The 24,186-nt window shown below is 32.7% G+C and overlaps 1 protein-coding gene across 1 annotated transcript; it reads right to left on the reverse strand.

Annotated features, from left to right (window-relative positions):
* Positions 1-618: 618 nt before the first annotated feature.
* On the reverse strand, positions 619-2,953 carry LOC147806851 (uncharacterized). The gene is made up of 2 exons (XM_087168616.1): positions 949-2,953; positions 619-806 (listed from the first exon to the last, which is right to left on the reverse strand). Exons 1-2 carry the CDS (start codon positions 2,951-2,953, stop codon positions 619-621), a joined length of 2,193 nt encoding a protein of 730 aa, XP_087024742.1.
* Positions 2,954-24,186: the final 21,233 nt, after the last annotated feature.

A 24,186-nucleotide genomic window follows, 5' to 3' on the forward strand; every position in this document is an offset into this window, starting at 1 on the left:
TGCATTAGCTTTAGACTGTTCTTCAGCAGTGTCGAAGAATATTGGAAAGAGATTTGTCGGTAAATTGACCGAAGGAAGTTTAACTTTTTGCAAGTTTAAGCCGTAAGACTTAAGCAGTTCATTTAATGCTGCTAGTGCATAAAGTGGCCCAGTTTCCTCCGAATATTTATTTATGAAATCTTCAGAAAGAGCTTCTTTATGTTCAACCCAAAGATCGGGAATATTTTCAACCTCCCCAAAGGCACAAATCATGGCAAACAAAACTCTAAGGTAGTTTGGCGTGTGCATTCTTGCAGCTTCAAAAAGAGTGTCATGCCAGTACTGATCCCCATCAAGCAGCCCAAGTTCTTTACACGCCTCTTGAGACGTTTGGCAGAATTTCCCATTGATAGTTTTTAAACTATTAAAGGAGAGTGCACCTTTCTCTCTTAACAATAACATGCGAAGGTAAAATCTCTCAGAATCTTGTACACCAACTATAGGCATTCTTCCAATGACTTTTTGCCCGCCTCGTTGCCTTTTTTTTCATTTATTTGAAGCTTTATCGAAGACATAATGTTCAGGAATATCCGCATAGTAAAATTCATGCGCTTCAACGTCAACTTGGTTCAATTTAAATCAAGCAGTTAAAGTTGTTTCTTTAATTGAAGCTCGTTCAACTGCTTCATTTTCTTGGCCCTCTATAAAGTATATCGGTTGTTGGTCAGGCAAATGAACTGCTAGTCGAACTACTGTGTGAGATTTATCAGACATGCTAAACTCACTTAGACGCCACATTGCCTCTGGAGCGCTAACATATCGTCCATCTAAAAAATTTAACACTTCATCATGGTTTATATTGCTATCATTTTTCAGCACGATAGAAGCTGCCCTTTATATACATATTTATACAAATATTTTACACTTTTTACAGATGCGCAAACTTCAACATTGATATGTGCATTATACTTCTTGATAAGGTAAGGATTATATGGAACAATCCAACGATTATCAATGTGATGCTTGCCAACTTTGACTGGCTCAGTGGAGCGTCTTTTGTAAACTGGATAGCCATTTTCTTCTGTCTCCTCTTTAGGAAATTGCTTCGAGCATCTCTCATACATGGGGAATTTTGGTTTAAATAACCACAGGGGCCATGGACCCTTGTAACAATTTCAAAAAGACGTTGATTTATATTTACATTAGGTGATTCTGCTCTTACAAATCTATCTATGTCGTCTTTTGAACGAATTTTGGAGGAAGAGTCTAATGTCAGTATAATATGGCTATGAGGCAAGCCCCGCTTTTGGAATTCAATAACATATATGTAAGAAGTAACAATTCCAAATATATTTCTCTTTATGAGATCGTCCAAAAGCTCTGACAGCTTCATCTTGAAAACTCGTACAATAATATCTGGACTATTCTCGGGTTTTTCCCGACCATTCATGGCATTTAAAATTTCAGGCCAGGCAGGATTACAGGTAAATGTAACAAACAGGTCCGGTCGCCCAAATTTTCTGACCATAGCCATAGCATCTTGATAATTTTGTTGCATAAATCTTGGGCTTCCTTGAAAAGAAGAAGGCAATATGATAAGCTTTCCTACGCGTAAATTGTTATTCAAGGCTTGTGTTGTTAAAGCATCCAAAAGTTCCTGGTAAAATTCTACTCTTAGATCTTTTTGATTTAAGCGGATGTAGTTAAGTCGAGATCCTTCTGTTTTAGCGTAAGCATCTACCCCAAATTGTTGAAATAATTTGCCACTGCTATGCAAAATACTGAAACCACCACGAACTGAAAGCCTATAAGCATAAAACTGTAGTTGAGTTACTCTATTTCTTTTAGCCGAGCGTCTCTCTTGAACATGTTCAATTTCATTTGACCATCCCTGTTTTCCTCTTGGAAAAAGTAGAGGATAAACCATAGGGTCATTGCATTTATTTAAAGGAGAAATATTTATGCAACCCTGCCCAACTGGATAAATGCATATATCTCTATTTGCTGGTGGTTCGCCTTCATCTCCAACAAATATGGTAGCGACTTCAGTTCTGGAGGTAGGTGCATTATAACGCCGCATATCCAAATTTGAATTTTCAGCAAAAACCATTTTTACCTTTACTGCTGGATTAGCCTGCACTAATTTATGCATTTGCAAATATGATTCAGCATACGGATTTAGTAAACGTAGCATTTCATCCAATTTTTTCATCACGGAGGCAAGGCAAGATGGATTGTTGGATAGACGCTTTCTGCTTGCTTCAGAAGAATCAAATATATACAACTGTCCATATCCAGGTTTTTTATTTTCATCTGAATACAATGGGGAAACTCTGTGGTAGATCTGTCCATGAATACGAAAAATATATGGGCCGTATCCAGGAGGTAATTTTACTTCAGCGCCCATTGATGCAAAAGCCAGTGATGCATTATACTCCCGAATATGCTGTTGAAAGTTCCTAGCTTCAACTGAATTATTGGATAGTAAATCCTTTAAAAGTTCAGGAGGATCAGCCAAATTCGGCAATCGGTTTTTCCCATCATGGCAGCATTTTGTATATTTTTTACTGGAGTTTAGTTCACCCAGCCAAAAAAGTGCGTGACAAAAATTGCAAACCTCCGTCATACTACCGCAATCGTGTTCCAAGACAGTGACTTCAGTTTGAGAATTCACCCGATTAGCCATATGATGCTCACTACGTTCTCTTGAGCGCCGAAGCCTATCGGCAGCATTCCTGGCCAATCTCCGTTGATGTTGTTCAACAGTTGTTTCATTAGAACGTCGTGCTCGTTCTGTAGCATTTCTAATTGTTCTCCGTTGATATTGCTCTTCTGGAGTTTCATTAGAACGTCGTGCTAGTTCTGTAGCATTTCTAATTGTGCTCCGTTGATATTGCTCTTCTGGAGTTTCATTAGAGCGGCTCTCTCTTCTTCGGAGATTGTTATAAACCGTACGTAGGTTATTAAGATTCATGAAATTTTACTTAAAATAAATATGAAATATTAAAACTGCATTCAACTCATAACTAATAATATAACAAAACGTGGAATAGTAAAGCGCTCAATTCAAAACAAAATAGCAATAGCATAACACTTCTCATTTCTGCCAATGAAAAGGAACTATTTCAGTACTCATAACCAACCAACCGTTTTTTTCTTGGTGACAATCGGAGATAGATAGACATATGATGCTCACTACGTGCTCTTGCGCGCGAAGCCTATCAATTAAAACGTATTAGCGTTTTATATAACATGGATTAGCCATATGATGCTCACTACGTGCTCTTGCGCGCCGAATCCAATCAATTAAAAATGAAAACTATTGCCAGCGCGAGAAAAGAAATATCATCGGTTTTATTGATACATACATACGTACGTATTAGCGTCTTATATAATATAGATTAATTTTAAAGTTTCATTTGACATAATATTATCTGATATGCATGTTAGTTAAAAAATGTAAAACAGTCTAATGCATATCATTTTCATGCTGGAATATCCACTAGATTCCTATAGATTATTGGAATATATTTTCACTATATTATACTAGAATGGAGATGTGTAAGATTGAACTACACCTTTTGGTCAGTCGGTTTCTATGGGATTACAAAACTGTCAATTCAGGTGATGGAATTGAATTGAATGTAGGGTTTAGTGGCGCAAGGTCCAGATGAGGACATGCTGTGCCAAACAATACGGTAAATTCATTTAAAAACCTAAGTGCATACAAAATTTATTCAGGTGATGGAAGATAAAGTCTTTTCCATACTAATCATACGTTATGGTGCATAATACACCCTAGAAATAATGCATATTGTCCCAAATTAAAAAGTATCAGCTTTCTTTTAAAAAGTTGATGTATAAAATATTTCAGTTTTCTAATCTACTTTAGGGGTTAGCAAAGACATCGTAATTTGAGATTTCCCTTAAAAATATCCCTAAATTCTGTATTTTTCAAACTCAAATACTTATTTCATTAATTTTACTTTATTTTGAACGTCGTTGAACAGCCGATCCAAATCTATGTTTACAACTACAAATGTTCAACTGCGTATCCTTGTAATTCTGATTCTGGTCCAGAAGACGAGGGAGTTCCTGGATCAGTACCCCCAGAGGTAATGATTTATTAAGGAAACTTGGAGGATTTGTGACCCCGACAGACTTAACTTGCACCAGTCACTATTTAATACACGGGGGTAATATTCAGTAACAAAAAACTCATATCCATAATTGTTTTTCAAGTTTTTCTAGCATCATTTACGTCAAATATAGTCATCACCAAAGATAACACTGACAGGGGTCTGCTTATTAATTTTTTCCGTGCCGAAGTGTTTTCTTTTTGTTTTAACTTAGGAACTAAGCTGGCCAACTCATATTTGTTCTTTTTTCTATGTTCAGTTGAACAAATATGAATAAAATATGAATGAGCATAACAATCCCAATGAAGAATACGAGTGGGATATATCTGTCCCGATGAAGAATACTAGTGGGATATATCTGTCCCAGCGCAAAATCACAATGCTATTTCATGCAAGAAACTCTTTAGCGCCATCTAGGTAGCGCCATCCAGGGGATATTTGACACATGAAACACGTATACTTGATTTGACTCTACGACTGGGATATATTACAATGAGTTTCTAAGTGCTTTTCACCCCATTAGTAATTTTGAAGCATTTGTTGGGACAAATGTTAGTAGCCAAAGGGTTAAGGTATTGTGTTCATCAAAAGGTTGTAATGGTCAGAATTTTCTTCATAGTTTGATTGTATTTAGGAAAATTTTTGGGTCCACATTGTATTCATGATACCTTTTGAGTTAGTCTGTGAATATTTTTTTTTTTTTTGCTAATGCGTGAGCCTCTTTTTTAAAGTAATTAAATTATCAGCCGGTGGAGCCAAAACTGACTCAATCCTAGTCTCTGTATATTCTTTGCGAGATTGGAAGTATTTTTTATTCCCTCATTACTTATTTTGTTAACCATGCAGACTCATGTAGTATGGCTTGTTGAGGAGATGACGGACTTTACTTCTTCAACGGTTCTATTTCTTAGTTAAATGCAACTGTGTTACGAAATAGTATTTAGTTTGCTTGCCATGGTTATTAATAAGGGTACATACCTTCTTTTCTTTAGCATGAATTTAAGTTAGTTAGTTAGTTTTTAGTTATTGGCGCAAGAGCCAGTTGTGGCTATATCGCACCTACAACTTGGCATGAATTTAAGAGGGAAATTCCTTTTATCTATAGATAAATTTTCTTTGCGTATTCTACGCTAATCACACTTTTTGTGAGAAACTGATTACATGTAAAAAAAATTTTCTCATTTTATACCACTTCTTTTAATTTATGTAACAACAAAACTTTTTGCATTCTGAATACTGGCGAAATGCCAGAAGAATTTTGCACATGCAATTCTTACATTGCTAAAAAATATCAGGTTCCTCTATTTCAATAGCGAGCAAAAAGATTCGGAAAAATCAGCGAAGGAAATTTAAGGGCTGTAATTCCCGATTTCAATCATCATTAAATCATGCATATTATTTCGAAACTATTGTTTCAAAAAGGCGTTTTGGTATTTATTAGGTTTTTGGGTAGTACGTGTACCCTACTCTCTGCCATTAAAGCTTTTTCACTTTTGAAAATGATAATACTGATCTTATAGTATTAAACGATAATATTCATTTAGGTCTATAAACGTATAATTCATAACATCTTTACAAATCTTGCTTAGGATTTCTCTCTCTCTCTCTTTTTCTTAAATAAGAAACACATATTATGTTCATAAAGGAAAAATAACTTTATGCAGCACAACAGCATTGTTAATTAACCGTTTGCGAACCGTATTAACTTCAAAACTTGTAAGAAATCACGAAGTTTTTGCAACTTAAGGCTCAAAAAACAAACTCTTACACTACTTTAGTTTCTTTATTCATTGTAGGGGCATTAAATTTGATTCTGAATTCGTATCTTGAAAATATATTTTGCCCTCACAACAAAATTGAGAAAATACTTCATTTTAAGTTTTTACTTTCAAGAAATTTCGTAGAAAGTAAGCCACTGTTGAGCGCAAATTACATGACATGCATATAAATAGTAATAATTCTACTTCCAATTTTGACGCAATTGATTAACGTTCTTTGTGAAGGATTTAATTTTTCTACACAAACTAATCAAAGTAAAGTAATCCTCTAGGTTCCTAACATCTAATCATCTTCCTGAACTTAATACTTAACCACATCTTAATCAAAATTCTGCTGTCAATCTTTCTTCTGTTACCTTAAATAATAACGAACTCAGTGCTCTTAAATAACAACTTTATTCTACTCCTCCCCCTCCCTTAATACCAAAGTTGATTTTTTCTATTTAAAGAGCTTTTGCATTTAGCGATGTCAGAACCACAAAAAAGAATCAAACATTTGATTGTCAATACTGTTGACTTAAATTCCCGACCTTAAAAAAATCCTCTTTCTGAATTAAAATTTCGATAGTATTGTTATTATTCATTAGTATTCAAAAGTAATTTGTAGTATTAGTACTCGGTAGCATTGCTAGTATTAATTAGTAGCATTGCTAGTTTACCTCGGACATTACTATTACTAAAAAGGATACAAATTGCAGTTCTAGACAAAGTTGAATATCTACAGAAATCCTAATAATTAATCTATGACGGCCCATATAGAGTATTACCTAAAGATTTATGCTTTAAAGAGTTTAAGAAAATTATATCTGCCATGAAAACTGCTGTAATAATTCGTAAACATCTGGAATTTTCTCTTGCATATAATAATTCACACTGTGCTAGTTTTTAAGCTTCACCTAAAGTTCATATGGCTTAGGTTCCTTTTAGACCTATTGCTTCCAATATAGGCACCACCTCTTATAAATTAGCTAAGTATTTCATTTCAAGTTCATCCGGACTTTCTAGTTTAAATGTATTTACTCTCAAAAACCCGTATGATTATGTTAACTAGCTTCGTACGTTCAAACCAAATGAAAACATATTAGTCACTTTTGATGCACAATTTATTATTCACTAACGTTCCCATTGTTTCTCTAATTTCATCGAAAAGAGTCTAAAAAGAGTTCCACTTCAGCCAAGTTTAAATTGACGATTACTCGCATTTACTGAGATCAATACACTTTCACTTTTAATGATAAATTTTAGCTTCTGATTGTGAGCTCAGTTGGAATAGGCAATCTTTTCAATTAACTTGTATATGCCTTATTATGAAATTATATACTTTAATTAATTCACCTGTTATAGATAATTGTTTCGTATTCATGGCCATGGATCATGTTTTAAATATTATAAATTCAATAGCATTTGTTTCACGTTTCAACAAGAAAAAAATGCTTACTTTACTTAGTCTTATTCGTAATTGCAATGAATTTCTCACTTCTGTTAATCGGTAACCATTGACCTCCTGAACAAAAGATTGCTGCCTTACTCTCTCGTATTTATCGGGCTTCTGACATTTGTTCCAATCGTTATAAGCAAAAAGGAAAGCTTGTTTAGCTTAAAGCTCTATTGCTGTTGACAGTGGATTTCCATTGATTATGATTTATTCTTTCTACAGAATATTGACCCAATGAGCTATCTAATTCTAACTAATGTAAAATTAAAAGCAAAACACTGCGTACTTTTATTTTTCTAATTTGGTTCCTTTGGTTTTTCGTTAATTTGAGTAAAAAACTACAAATATGCTACGAAAATATCGAAACAAGTTTTAAAAAAAACTTTCGAGAATTTCTTAATTTTTTTTCGCTGACTAATTTTTCGGAGCACTTTTGATAATTGATATTTCCTCAAAGGGAGAGGTAGGCAACACTCGATTGCTGCAAAAATTGAGTGGTGTGTGACAGGCACCCGCCACAGGTTTGTGACAGGCACCCGCCACAGGTTTGTGACAGGCGCCCGCCACAGGTTTGTGACAGGCACCCGCTCAGGTTTGTGACAGACAACCGCCACATCTACCTACCAACCATTATCCACCGACAGGCAACAGTCTTTTATTAATATTTACCATAATATCAATCATGTGTAGCCCTTCTCAAAACAATTTAAGCAGATGATTGATTGATTGAATGTGGGGTTTAATGGCACAAAGTCCAAAGAAGGACATGCTGTGCCAAACGAACGGTTTTAAAATAAGGTAAATGCATATTACAAATTTTCTTCATTAAAAGTCACACGGAATTTAAAAACTAGATACAACGTGACAGAGGTATTCAAAGATGAATAAAATCAGATAAAATTGTGAATAGGATAAGACAGTTATATACAGTATAGAAGACCAATTGCGCGTTGAAACGCAAAAATTATAGGATGATGAGAGTCACCTAACAAATCCTGAAGAGTTAAAATAGAACTACCAAAAAAGGTTAGACGATGACGGTTAAAACATGGGCAGATAATTAAGATATGATGTATAGTGAGTAAAACTTTGCAGGTGTTGTATTGGGGAGGAGGTTCCCCGAATAACAAATGATTTAAGTAGATGAAGTAACTCATCTATTGCCCATTATTTTTTATTTCGAAACAGTTAATTGATAGAACTATCAACATATCACACGAATGTTGAAACAGAAAACTTGAAAGAACTACCCCTTAAAAGAAAATTGAAGTGTATGTTTATGAGACAGTAACTTTTATTCAAGATATTTTCCAACACATACATTGATAAATAGTTATGCTACCCAATATATTGATGCTTTTGAGCCTTCTTTCCCAGACTGAGAAGAAAATAGAACATTTCCATTCATAAATGACTGGTTGCGAAAGCAGTCAGAGGTAGGCAACACTCGACTGCTGCAAAAATTGAGTGGTTGACAGCAAATATTCTAAGCAGTGGCAGTAGAGGTGTTCAAAAGGGAATTGCTTAGCTCAAAGGGTACTCAAGAAAAAGTTTCAAAACAGGCGGAAATGTGCTTTGAAATTCTGTAAACTAAGCAGAATACATTCTATTTTTAGAAAAAATAGTTACATTTTTAAATACTTGAAAGTTATAATTATTCTCAGATAGCTGTTCAGACTATTTCGACTTTCTATGGTAATTTAAAATGCACCCGCCACAGGTTTTGTGACAGGCACCCGTCCAGGTTACAGACATCTATTCTGGTTACAGACTCTGTAGTTCGACATCTTATTGATTATGCATTTCAAATCTTTTGAATTAAAAAAATCTGTTTTTCTTTCCATAAACTTAATATATTTCCTTTTTTTTTACTAAACAATGGGCTTAGGGTGAATTTCCTTACCCAATTACAGAATGGGAGTACATAGGAAACTTAATCTTTTTGCCAACAAGTCTAATAATTATCCATGTGAAAAACAACAAGTTTTTAGGCACAAAATTTAAATTATTTAGAGTTTAAGTTCGGATTAAAAATTATGCCTTATTTGATTGAAATATATATGCATTAAAAATTTATTGAGTGATTTTTTCATAACTTTTTTTAAATTACTCTATAAAAATATTAGCTCACATGATTAAATCGTTGATATGTTGATAAAAGAATTGTAGTGTTCATATTCTATTAGCAAGAATAATTATAAAATTTTTTAATTGTGATCCTGCATACATTGGGCAAATTAAACTTACCCTTACATTTAAACTTAAAGAACATGAAATATATGTAAAAATTAGGATACAAAACGATCCTCCATTGCTCTAGAATTGGAGTTCCAATCCTAAGTTCTGCTGCTATAAGCATTCAACTTCATCTACTGACCTTTAGTTTTATAAATCATTTTCCATTTTGAAAAATTCTTATAATTTCAATAAACCTTCTGGCTCGCGTCAAAATGCCACCCTCTATATATTTCTCTGTGATATTTCCGGGACTAGGTGTTTAAAACATTAAACGATTTATTTCTTATGGCAAAATCATGTTTAATTATCTGTCTTTATACTAGATGGCAGTACAAGACTCATTTGTAATGTGTTTAAAGATAGTTTATTTTAAACTATATTTCACAGCACTTCAAATATATCAAAAATTAATACACACATTGTATATACATTTATTTTTATATATTAGTTTTCAATAAAAACTAGGCACTTTCACGTTCGTTCTTTTAGAGAATCTAAAACTTTCTTAAATTTAACACCTTTTCTTAAATTTTGGAAATCTATTCTAATTTAATCTTTTGTACTCTAGGGTTTCCATCGAGACAGCTTCACTTCGGTTTTTTTATCAATCTTTTTTATTTTGTTGTTCTTCTGTTCCTGTTGTTAATCTATTTACTTTTCTACTGTCATTTTACGTTTAGACACTGAGTAAGATCCTTGTTTAGAAGATCGACACATTCCGTACTTTTATTTGAGCTTTTAAATACTATTATTCTACTTTCAATACTATTTAAGCCGATGAAGTAACTTATCTATTAATTTTTGATTCGAAACCGCCACAGGTTTGTGACAGGCACCCGCCACAGGTTTGTGACAGGCACCCGCCACAGGTTTGTGACAGGCACCCGCCCAGGTTTGTGACAGGCAACTGCCACATCCACCTACCGACCATCATCCACCGACAGGCAACAGTCTTGTATTAATATTAACCACAATATCAATCATGTGCAGCCCTTCTCTATTTAAGCAGATTCTCTATTTCTGTTTAAGCAGATGAAGTAACTCATCTATTGCCTATTATTTTTTAATTCGAAACAGTTAATTGATAGAACTATCAACATATCACACGAATGTTGAAACAGAAAACTTGAAAGAACTACCCCTTAAAAGAAAATTGAAGTGTATGTTAATAAGACAGTAACTTTTATTCAAGATATTTTCCAACACATGCATTGATAAATAGTTATGCTACCCAATATATTGATGCTTTTGAGCCTTCTTTCCCAGACTGAGAAGAAAAATAGAACATTTCTATTTATAAATGACTGGTTGTGAAAGCAGTCATCAGTTTGGTAGAATGCCGAGCAAAGTATGAAACGCGTTACAAGTCTTGTGATATTTGTACACTATTACAGTGATAATATTATGAAAAAGTATATATATCTTGTTATTTGAGTATAGTAATTTTTTCTTAGCTTTGATTGATCGTATTCTGTTCTTACATTTATAAAACGTGTTACTTCAGTATATGTTTATGAAGCGATTCCTTTAATTCGAGCTAAAAAAAAAAAATGCAAAAATTTCTTAAGGATAGGTGCAAGATAGAGAAAGCGTGAATGGGCTGCACATTTCTACGTCAAACACTTTAAGATGTCTTTGGAGCAAGTAAGAGTCAGGATGCGTCTATTTCTAGAATGAAATAAATTGGGCTTGAATATTTCTACTCTTTAATTGAATGCTTATGTGTTCCCGATATCCTTTCAAGATGACGAGTAAGAAACAATTACCATTATAATCAATATTGAGAGGTTAAGAGTTCACTTTGCCAAAACTATTATAACTTATATATTCAAATGAATTCAATATTCAAATGAATTTAGTACAAGATAAAAAGGAATATTAAATTTCTTTAAGCTTCTCTACTGCCTGTACAGATACAGGTGAATCTACAGTAAATGCATATTTAGAAATGAAAGAAAATGCTTATTGATGGATCAAAGAATTGGAGTGGATGAAAAATTTTTTACGGAAGATACCATCGCCACCAGTCTATAGTTTTGGCCAAAAAAAGGCCATATATGTATATATCGTCCACTTATATGTTTAACAGCAAACAATTAAAAGCGGCTAAAAGGGTAACCAATTGCCATTAATGGAAGTAAATATTCCACCCTCTATTATATACTTAAATCCAATAATAATTCCAAAAAAATAATTATTTATTATGTGCTAAACCAATTTTTTCCTTTTTCTATGTTTAGTACTAGCAGTTTTATGAAAGAAACATATGGTGCATCTGGATTAAAAATGCACAACAAACATTTGGATCTAGTGTAACTTTCAGATGTAATTCTCAAGCCTATGACAGTGCTACTTCAATGCTTTTTATACGGAAGCTTTTGATAATATGGCTGATTAATAATAATAATTAAAATAAAATAAAATTTTATCACCTTCCTTAGTTGAGCATTATCTTATTTTTATAAATATAATAATCCGTAATGCAAGAAAAGAATTGCAGTGATAAAAAAGGAAGCTATTTAATAGTGCATACAGGATGCATTACTTAAAAGACAAATGAGCTTTAATGGCAGATTTCTAATCAAGATGAACTTAAAGGACTTATGAAAGAAAGATAAGTTGTGAAAAGCAGTTTCTTAGCCGTTCTCGATAGAAAGAAATCAGTATAATTACTTCAGTATTGAAATGAAAGTTTCTACTAAATACCTTAGAGCAATTTATAATATATCTAGCACAAATTCTGGAAAATATATATCATAAACCTCATAACTCTGCTGCTATGGGTAACTAGGGTAGTGTTGAGCCAGGGTCTATTCTCAAATTAGCATCCATGTTTACTTGGTAATAGAAATCTTATTATACCAACTTATTAAACCATTGAAAAACTATTTAATGCGAATTTTCTAACAATTATTGACTACATTAAAAAGCTTGCAATGGTCCAGCTCCAAAATATTGAATTAGTTGCCGATAAGAAAGTAGGGTCACACTTCCATAGATCTCTATTAATTACAAACTTACAGATTACACACCTTCTTGATTGTCTATAATGCAGTGGCAAATGTCAAGATATTCACTCCTATGCTGGTACAACACATAGCATGTTATGAGCCTTTTGACTACCATTTTAATGGACTTAATTTCAATGTTGGTAAAACAAAGGTCAACGTGTTAAGTATGGATTTATAATACAGCTGGGATCTATTATGAAATTGTGATTTATGTTTGCTTTTTTAGAGAAAAAAGTATGTAAATAGGAATGCCTACTTACAAAACCAATAGATACTGGATATGCTGCGATTCAATTTTGTACTAAAGGAAGATATAGGTTATTTGACTTGCAACCGATATTTAAAAAAATCTTATAACGATAGCATCTATTTCGCTATTTAAGAAAAATTTGCTTCAAATCCCCAAACATTTATTAACTGAAAAAACTAGTAATACATCAGTACTTGAGTATTGAGGTAGTTGGAGAAAAGAAATCCTGTATCATATTTGCCCATTTTTACTGTTTCCTAGTAAGAATTTTCACGGTGGTATGGAAGTGAAAACCAAATTATTATTGCATGCTGAAATATTTTTAGTTTTATATTTTGCCGGAATTTAAATGCATCTTCATATAATAATGAAGCGTTTATATATTAGCGATATTTGTTTATATGCAGAGGTGGTAAGTTAGATAGTCATTGTTTTCTACCTCACCCTCCCTGAAGGTATTTTTTAAGTAGTAAGGAAGTGATAACTGAATTATAATTATATGTAAAATAATATTCTTTGCCCGAACTTTTCCCGAATATCAACACATCATGATATGAAAATCGACTATTTATATAATTGTACGATTTGTTTATAGGTGGTCCAATATATTGTCTGATTCATAATCAAGGATATGGTTAGTTTCTTGCGTAAGAGCCAAATCAGGATACATTGCACCGAGCACTTAGTCAATATATAAGTATGTTTTAAAGTAAAGGGAAGTATCTTTTATCTTTAAGAATGTCAATAAGGTTTCGATGCGAAGTTGCACCGAGTAAAGAAAATAAGGAAAAAGAAATCATTATTAAACAAACGACGTTTCTTAATTTTTAAATTAGAACACAGTGTTAAGATGTGTTTTATTCTTAATGGTTTTCTGCAATTAGGGCAAACAGCAGCTAGTTCGTTTAGTAAAAGGTGTCTATGATTGTTACATATGAATGAGTATAAATCATGTAAGGCCAATTCGTAATCTGTTTGAAATACTAACAACCTTCCTGGAACTATTTCTTTTAAAAGGGGTGACTTATGGTCCGACTTCAAATTCGTTGTAGATCTTTGTGTTCCATTCCATCTGCTAATTGTTGAAGTGTCTGTCACTTTCGTAATTACGTCAGTGTGAAAAGCGAGTGAACCTGATCTATAGATTTTGTAATGAAACAATTATGAACAAAGCACAATTATGAAAAGGCATTTTCGGAAACAATTCTGTTTAGAAGATAGGATGTACTTTGATTTTTCGTTAGATGAATACTTTGGGCCTTTTTTAGTTTTGGAGTTCTAGTAATTTTCAGGTCACCAATTACATTCGATTTCCTCCCATTTGAGGAAAAATTCACCTCACACCCAAATTTGCTATTAAGGTTTAAATATTCAAAAAATGGGATTGAGAAAGTTTTTAGTATGCCATCATCAGGACCAGGCGTGGTAATTTTACAGCAGTCTTTAGCCCAGCTTGTGTAATAATAGATTTATACCCATTAATCGGCTCTAATGGACATTTTAATGGGTTTTTTCTTTCAATATTAGATTTATACTGTTCGAAGGAAGGGTATTAATTTAATTGATTTTTAACCTTTGAAAAATTCTCACCTAAACTGTGAACTATTTCGTCAACATCATATAAAAATTATTAAGTTTGGTTTTAAGATTTGAAAAAGAATAAGTTTTATAATGGCCATATAATGTTTGGATTTTTCTCCTAATTTCTGTAAATATTGTTTTTAAATGCATTTTGTTAACACGTTGAATCCAGAAGTTTCTTTGGATCTGTCATCGCACTTTTCAAGCTCACGCTTTTCTTGAAATCTATTGAGTTTTCAGTAGTTGTATAGCGATGGAATTCTATGCATTACTTTGAGGGTTTAATGTGTTTGTCTACATTCATTGTTCCACCATGGTTTAAGAAGACTTTGTTTGAGACACATAGTATGGTTTTTTTCAGTTTCTTTTTAAATCAGATCGGCAGTAGGCGTGGGATGAGCCTTTTTTAGAAAGGAAGACGCATTTTATCCCTTAAAAATAGTTGTTCTTGATACAGTTCAGGCTAGTAAAAAAAATATTTTTAAGTTCATAAAAAGGAAAAAAAGATTTTTTAGTTAAAAAGAGAATTGGATTGCAAGATTTAAAATACACCTGCCCAGGTTTGTGACAGGCACCCGCCACAGATTTGTGACAGGCACCCGCCACAGGTTTGTGACAGGCAACCACCCAGGGTTTAGAGCTTTGGTAAAAAGGGTTTTAGAGCTTTGGCAAAGGGTAAACGTGACCAGAGTTCTTTGCAATTCTGGGTGATTCTGAGAAATATACTTTGTTGGCGTTTATAAACCAAAGAAAGATAAGTTGTGAAAAGCAGTTTCTTAGCCGTTCTCGATAGAAAGAAATCAGTATAATGACTTCAGTATTGATATGAAAGTTTCTACTAAATACCTTAGAGCAATTTATAATATATCTAGCACAAATTCTGGAAAATTTATATCATAAACCTCATAACTTTGCTGCTATGGGTAACTAGGGTAGTGTTGAGCCAGGTGTAGAGTTGTTTGATGAAATAGCAGTTATTTAAGAAAAGCAAGCAGGGTTTGGTAGATATGCTGAACAAATTGGTCCGCTCACAACGAAAGACAAAAGACTGCCTTCAGAGAAAGCAAAGATAGTATTTGTGGGCTTAAAAAATGCAGGAGTTTAGGCAAATGGCTTGCTAAAAAGGCAGGCATTTCTGATAACTTACATACAAGTAGATTAAAAGTCTTTTTAAGCAACGTTTCATAAACGTTAAATATGGCCAGACTGTGTGTTGTCTAAACAAACAGGGTTTAACTCAAGACACGGGACTGAGTCAGAGTTTTTTCTTTTTTTAATATGATGAATTAATCGATACTAATCTCAAATATGCCCCAGTTATAAGCATCTTATTGTTTGCTGATGACGAGTTATGGAGTGCTTTGAATTTCACCTTGACAAATGAAAAAAAAATACGAAAGTAAATTTTTGATAAGACCACGAATTACAATTGTTCACCCTTAGAACAAAATACCTCAACTTCATTATGGAAATAAAAGATCTAAATACCGTTTACTTGGTCATTCCTTTAGATCCAAAACTGCTGCTTTTTTTAGGATTATGTTTCACTTATTTTAAATAACAGTTCCCCCCCCCCAAAAAAAACATACAGACTAACAATGTTGGCTATTGCTGACCATCATGTTCTCCGCCTCTCGTAAAGTAGAAAAGGGGATCCTGGAGTTACCTATCTGCATTCTCAATCGAGGGGCTAATTTTATCTCGGAGTTTACAGGTTACGTGCTCTTTGTCCAGTGCTACACTTTAGACGAGAGGAGTTAGGTCCCCCTCTCATTCAACCGGCTGGTAGGGCATGCTTTGCACCCAGCTTGAGACTACGTGCTGCGTTATGGGATTGCCCCTAAGCTATATAGTAATGGCGGATCCACACTCTCCTGGGGGAGTGCTCTAGCTGAATCCACCCTGAATCGTGCCGAATCATTTTTTACCGATGCTGAAGTATTCAGAGCTGGTATTTTTGTTCCCCTTATTGGGATCGATGGTGGGAATTGTAGTGTCCAGCGGAACGTCTTCATACGTTATGGAGACAACAAGTATTTCTCACAATCGAAACCTATCATCACTTATATTAACAAAAACTAAATTTCCATTAAGTACAAATGAAAACAAATTTTCAAGTAAATGAAAACAAGGTCAAGGAAAGGAGATACGTTTGCATTCTGCTATGCGTGACAAACAGATTTTTCTATTGCAAGTGATATTGTTGACCACAGCAATCGTGAAAAGCATCAAACTGCTTCTAGATTTCTCAAAGCAAATCGAAAAATAATTTTTCAAGAAAAATCAAAGAAACGATGATTTTTCTGTTATTCGTGCCGAATCATTTTTTACTGCTTTTATCATAGAGCATAACCTCCCAACTGTGCTTCAGATCATGCTGGGCATTTATTTAGAAAAATGCTAATGTTCCCCTATAGCAACATCGCTAAAAATTATGGATGTGCGCGAACCAAAACAACAGCAATGACCAATGAAATGGCAAAATTGGAGAGGAAATATATCTTGGATACCATTAGGCAAAATGTTTTATCACTTTCTATAGATGGCAGTTTTTTAAATAATGCTACATCAGCAACATCTGCAGTCTTAAAACAGTAGCAGTTTAAAAAAAATAAGAAGAAATACATTTATAAAGTATTGTATTCATTATTGACATATTTTGCTAATTTCGAACCTCTTCCTAAATTTTAAAAAATCAAGATGTGTTTTAATATAATTCTATAGAACCTTATATTTTATAGTAAGAACACATATCTTTATTAGTCAGTGTCAGAATCTTATTGTGATCTATTTTATGTAATGTAAATAATATATTTTGAAATAAACTTCTTGTAAGAAATGTGAATCAGGTTTAATTTTCAATATTGCGCTATGTCGTGATACAGAAAGAGTCTCCTGCTTTTTTATTTTGTAAGGTTAGCAGGTCTGCAGAGGGAAGGAGACCTGTTATCGATTTTGTCAATCTGGGCATAATTTAAAAACCTGTACATCACCAGAACAATGTACAAATTATCTCGAACATTATTCTGCTAATGCCCGACAAAGCGAAAAATGGAAACAGGAGAAACAAATTCTAAACATTAAAGCGACCCAAAATATTTTCTATATAGAAGCCAAGAATAAATTTTCTACATTTACAACCACGGCCAAATGCAGCAACTCTGATATTGTGCATCATTTGGCTTTTAAAGTTACAGAGCGGCAATTTTGGTTAGAAAAGTTTTCCTAATCAAAATTCAACAATACTGCTAATATAAAAAAGGCCCAATTTGATTCTATAAATAAATAATTTATATAAACGTGTTGAAACAATTTTTTCATTTACATTATCGTCAAATTTTTTTTCCAGAGACAGCACATGCTTCTTCACAGAAAATTAAACTTAATCTAAATAAAACAATCACTGGGGGACCTCGGGATTGTGACACCCGTGTTTACTTAAAAGTAAACCCCCTGAGGAATTATTTTGGTCATAATCTATTTCCAAGTATAAGACCATGAATCCTGTTGGTAAGGTTATATGCCTGAACCAAGTATGCAACTAGTAGAAATAGCAAATATTTTGCGATTCAAAAAATAACATTACGAATTGTTAAAAATATAAATAATTCATTTATCCGTATCAAACATTTTAATCCCCAGAAAATGGGACAGACAAGATTCAGTACGAAAAAGGAAAATAAAGAAAAACAGCGACAAAATATTTTTTTTTGGGGGGGGGGGGGAATCAGCAATGTCAGAATAACTTCTATGTCTCCAAGAACAGCATTTTTAAATCCCAATTAATGCTTACATTGCTTTCATTCGATTTTTTAAAGAAAAATGACACACAAAAAAAGGAAAGAAGAAAAAGATTTCTAAGCCGTTTTTCAGAATGGAAAATGTGTTGCGAAACTTTGTATGACTGCAGTAACTATTAAAATCTTCAGAATATTATCAATAAAATTTCTCTGAAGGCAATGATGCTTACTGAAACATTATTTTCTTTTTACTTAAAAGGTGCATACAAGTTTTCAATAAGCTTTAAAACACCAAAATTTTAAAACATTTCTAATTTTAACTCGCATATGAATTCATATAAACAAAGCCTAAATAATCTTATGGGAAAAAAAATTCTCGTGAAATCAGAATTGAATTAGTCAATTTCATAATGAAATGAACTTTTAAAGCTATTAGTATTATATGTAAGTGAAACTGAATACAATTTTACGGAACAGCTTTAATCAAAGTTTAATCTTTTTTCAAAAAATCTTTAGCCTTTATAACTAATCACAGATCCTGGAGAAGCATCCCCACAAAGAGAATATAAATTAATGAGCTGACTTTTCAGAAGAAAAAAATTGAGAATGCAAATACTAGGTACCTGCATACATTGGGCAAATTAAACTTACCCTTACATTTAAACTTAAAGAACATGAAATATATGTAAAAATTAGGATACAAAACGATCCTCCATTGCTCTAAAATTGGAGTTCCAATCCTAAGTTCTGCTGCTATAAGCATTCAACTTCATCTACTGACCTTTAGTTTTATAAATCATTTTCCATTTTGAAAAATTCTTATAATTTCAATAAACCTTCTGGCTCGCGTCAAAATGCCACCCTCTATATATTTCTCTGTGATATTTCCGGGATGAGGTGTTTAAAAGATTAAACGATTTATTTCTTATGGCAAAATCATGTTTAATTATCTGTCTTTATTACTAGATGGCAGTACAAGACTCATTTGTAATGTGTTTAAAGATAGTTTATTTTATATTATATTTCAGAGCACTTCAAATATATCAAAAATTAATACACACATTGTATATACATTTATTTTTATATATTAGTTTTCAATAAAAACTAGGCACTTTCCCGTTCGTTCTTTTAGAGAATCTGTAACTTTCTTAAATTTAACACCTTTTCTTAAATTTTGGAAATCTACTCTAATTTAATCTTTTGTACTCTAGGGTTTCCATCGAGACAGCTTCACTTCGGTTTTTTTATCAATCTTTTTTATTTTGTTGTCCTTCTGTTCCTGTTGTTAATCTATTTACTTTTCTACTGACATTTTACGTTTAGACACTGAGTAAGATTCTTGTTTAGAAGATCGACACATTCCGTACTTTTATTTGAGCTTTTAAATACTATTATTCTACTTTCAATACTATTTAAGCCGATGAAATAACTTATCTATTAATTTTTGATTCGAAACCGCCACAGGTTTGTGACAGACACCCGCCACAGGTTTGTGACAGGCACCCGCCACAGGTTTGTGACAGGCACCCGCCCAGGTTTGTGACAGGCAACCGCCACATCCACCGACAGGCAACAGTCTTGTATTAATATTAACCATAATATCAATCATGTGCAGCCCTTCTCTATTTAAGCAGATGATGTAACTCATCTATTGCCCATTATTTTTTAATTCGAAACAGTTAATTGATAGAACTATCAACATATCACACGAATGTTGAAACAGAAAACTTGAAAGAACTACCCCTTAAAGGAAAATTGAAGTGTATGTTAATAAGACAGTAACTTTTATTCAAGATATTTTCCAACACATGCATTGATAAATAGTTATGCTACCCAATATATTGATGCTTTTGAGCCTTCTTTCCCAGACTGAGAAGAAAAATAGAATATTTCTATTTATAAATGACTGGTTGTGAAAGCAGTCATCAGTTTGGTAGAATGCCGAGCAAAGTATGAAACGCGTTACAAGTCTTGTGATATTTGTACACTATTACAGTGATAATATTATGAAAAAGTATATATATCTTGTTATTTGAGTATAGTAATTTTTTCTTAGCTTTGATTGATCGTAGTCTGTTCTTACATTTACAAAACGTGTTACTTCAGTATATGTTTATGAGGCGATTCCTTTAATTCGACCAAAAAAAAAAAAAAATGCAAAAATTTCTTAAGGATAGGTGCAAGATAGAGAAAGCGTGAATGGGCTGCACATTTCTACGTCAAACACTTTAAGATGTCTTTGGAGCAAGTAAGAGTCAGGATGCGTCTATTTCTAGAATGAAATAAATTGGGCTTGAATATTTCTACTCTTTAATTGAATGCTTATGTGTTCCCGATATCCTTTCAAGATAACGAGTAAGAAACAATTACCATTATAATCAATATTGAGAGGTTAAGAGTTCACTTTGCCAAAACTATTATAACTTCAATATTCAAATGAATTCAATATTCAAATGAATTTAGTACAAGATAAAAAGGAATATTAAATTTCTTTAAGCTTCTCTACTGCCTGTACAGATACAGGTGAACCTACAGTAAATGCATATTTAGAAATGAAAAAAATGCTTATTGATGGATCAAAGTATTGGAGTGGATGAAAAATTTTTTACGGAAGATACCATCGCCACCAGTCTATAGTTTAGGCCAAAAAAAGGCCATATATGTATATATCGTCCACTTATATGTTTAACAGCAAACAATTAAAAGTGGCTAAAAGGGTAACCAATTGCCATTAATGGAAGTAAATATTCCACCCTCTATTATATACTTAAATCCAATAATAATTCTAAAAATATAATTATTTATTATGTGCTAAACCAATTTTTTCCTTTTTCTATGTTTAGTACTAGCAGTTTTATGAAAGAAACATATGGCGCATCTGGATTAAAAATGCACAACAAACATTTGGATCTAGTGTAACTTTCAGATGTAATTCTCAAGCCTATGACAGTGCTACTTCAATGCTTTTTATACGGAAGCTTTTGATAATATGGCTGATTAATAATAATAATTAAAATTAAAAAAAATTTTATCACCTTCCTTAGTTGAGCATTATCTTACTTTTATAAATATAATTATCCGTAATACAAGAAGTGAATTGCAGTGATAAAAAAGGAAGCTATTTAATAGTGCATACAGGCTGCATTACTTAAAAGACAAATGAGCTTTAATGGCAGATTTCTAATCAAGATGAACTTAAAGGACTTATGAAAGAAAGATAAGTTGTGAAAAGCAGTTTCTTAGCCGTTCTCGATAGAAAGAAATCAGTATAATGACTTCAGTATTGAAATGAAAGTTTCTACTAAATACCTTAGAGCAATTTATAATATATCTAGCACAAATTCTGGAAAATATATATAATCTGCTGCTATGGGTAACTAGGGTAGTGTTGAGCCAGGGTCTATTCTCAAATTAGCATCCATGTTTACTTGGTAATAGAAATCTTATTATACCAACTTATTAAACCATTTAAAAAATATTTAATGCGAATTTTCTAACAATTATTGACTACATTAAAAAGCTTGCAATGGTCCAGCTCCAAAATATTGAATTAGTTGCCGATAAGAAAGTAGGGTCACACTTCCATAGATCTCTATTAATTACAAACTTACAGATTACACACGTTCTTGATTGTCTATAATGCAGTAGCAAATGTCAAGATATTCACTCCTATGCTGGTACAACACATAGCATGGTATGAGCCTTTTGACTACCATTCTAATGGACGTAATTTCAATGTTGGTAAAGCAGAGGTCAACGTGTTAAGTATGGATTTATAATACAGCTGGGATCTATTATGAAATTGTGATTTATGTTTCCTTTTTTAGAGAAAAAAGGAATGCCTACTTACAAAACCAATAGATACTGGATATGCTGAGATTCAATTTTGTACTGAAGGAAGATATAGGTTATTTGACTTGCAACCGATATTTAAAAAAATCTTATAACGATAGCATCTATTTCGCTATTTAAGAAAAATTTGTTTCAAATCCCCAAACATTTATTAACTGAAAAAACTAGTAATACATCAGTACTTGAGTATTGAGGTAGTTGGAGAAAAGAAATCCTGTATCATATTTGCCCATTTTTACTGTTTCCTAGGAAGAATTTTCACGGTGGTATGGAAGTGAAAACCAAATTATTATTGCATGCTGAAATATTTTTCGTCTCATATTTTGCCGGAATTTAAATGCATCTTCATATAATAATGAAGCGTTTATATATTAGCGATATTTGTTTATATGCAGAGGTGGTAAGTTAGATAGTCATTGTTTTCTACCTCACCCTCCCTGAAGGTATTTTTTAAGTAGTAAGGAAGTGATAACTGAATTATAATTATATGTAAAATAATATTCTTTGCCCGAACTTTTCCCGAATATCAACACATCATGATATGAAAATCGATTATTTATATAATTGTACGATATATTTATATCTATAGGTGGTCCAATATATTGTCTGATTCATAATCAAGGATATGGTTAGTTTCTTGCGTAAGAGCCAAATCAGGATACATTGCACCGAGCACTTAGTCAATATATAAGTATGTTTTAAAGTAAAGGGAAGTATCTTTTATCTTTAAGAATGTCAATAAGGTTTCGATGCGAAGTTGCACCGAGTAAAGAAAATAAGGAAAAAGAAATCCTTATTAAACAAACGACGTTTCTGAATTTTTAAATTAGAACACAGTGTTAAGATGTGTTTTATTCTTTTGTATCCCCGTTTTTCCTTTGCCTCTTCACGTTGTATGTAATAATGATTCGTGATTATCATGATACCATGGCATCGTGTGACGTAGAGTGGAAGAGGGACGGTTGCAAGCAGTAATGTCGGACTACCATAAAGAAAAATATATCAGACAGCTTTTAACAAAAAATATTCTGATGATTTTCCTTGCATCCTAAGTTCAAGGAAAGGAGATACGTTTGCATTCTGCTATGCGTGTCAAACAGATTTTTCTATTGCAAGTGATATTGTTGCCCACATCAATCGTGAAAAGCATCAAACTGCTTCTAGATTTCTCAAAGCAAATCGAAAAATAATTTTTCAAGAAAATTAAAAGAAACGATGATTTTTCTGTTATTCGTGCCGAATCATTTTTTACTGCTTTTATCATAGAGCATAACCTCCCAACTGTGCTTCAGATCATGCTGGGCATTTATTTAGAAAAATGCTAATGTTCCCCTATAGCAACATCGCTAAAAATTATGGATGTGCGCGAACCAAAACAACAGCAATGACCAATGAAATGGCAAAATTGGAGAGGAAATATATCTTGGATACCATTAGGCAAAATGTTTTATCACTTTCTATAGATGGCAGTTTTTTAAATAATGCTACATCAGCAACATCTGCTGTCTTAAAACAGTAGCAGTTTAAAAAAAATAAGAAGAAATACATTTATAAAGTATTGTATTCATTATTGACATATTTTGCTAATTTCGAACCTCTTCCTAAATTTTAAAAAATCAAGATGTGTTTTAATATAATTCTATAGAACCTTATATTTTATAGTAAGAACACATATCTTTATTAGTCAGTGTCAGAATCTTATTGTGATCTATTTTATGTAATGAAAATAATATATTTTGAAATAAACTTCTTGTAAGAAATGTGAATCAGGTTTAATTTTCAATATTGCGCTATGTCGTGATACAGAAAGAGTCTCCTGCTTTTTTATTTTGTAAGGTTAGCAGGTCTGCAGAGGGAAGGAGACCTGTTATCGATTTTGTCAATCTGGGCATAATTTAAAAACCTGTACATCACCAGAACAATGTACAAATTATCTCGAACATTATTCTGCTAATGCCCGACAAAGCGAAAAATGGAAACAGGAGAAACAAATTCTAAACATTAAAGCGACCCAAAATATTTTCTATATAGAAGCCAAGAATAAATTTTCTACATTTACAACCACGGCCAAATGCAGCAACTCTGATATTGTGCATCATTAGGCTTTTAAAGTTACAGAGCGGCAATTTTGGTTAGAAAAGTTTTCCTAATCAAAATTCAACAATACTGCTAATATAAAAAAG

Source organism: Parasteatoda tepidariorum, chromosome 7, assembly GCF_982258835.1.
Source record: "Parasteatoda tepidariorum strain Cologne lab strain chromosome 7, Ptep-v5.0, whole genome shotgun sequence".
Lineage (NCBI taxonomy): Eukaryota > Metazoa > Arthropoda > Arachnida > Araneae > Theridiidae > Parasteatoda > Parasteatoda tepidariorum.

Bases quoted from the DNA above. Each gene is read 5' to 3' on its own strand.
- LOC147806851 (XM_087168616.1), bottom strand. From the start codon at position 2,953: ATGAATCTTAATAACCTACGTACGGTTTATAACAATCTCCGAAGAAGA. The intron at 807-948 runs GTATAATGCACA...TAAATTTTTTAG, and splicing joins AATCCTTACCTTATCAAGAA to ATGGACGATATGTTAGCGCT.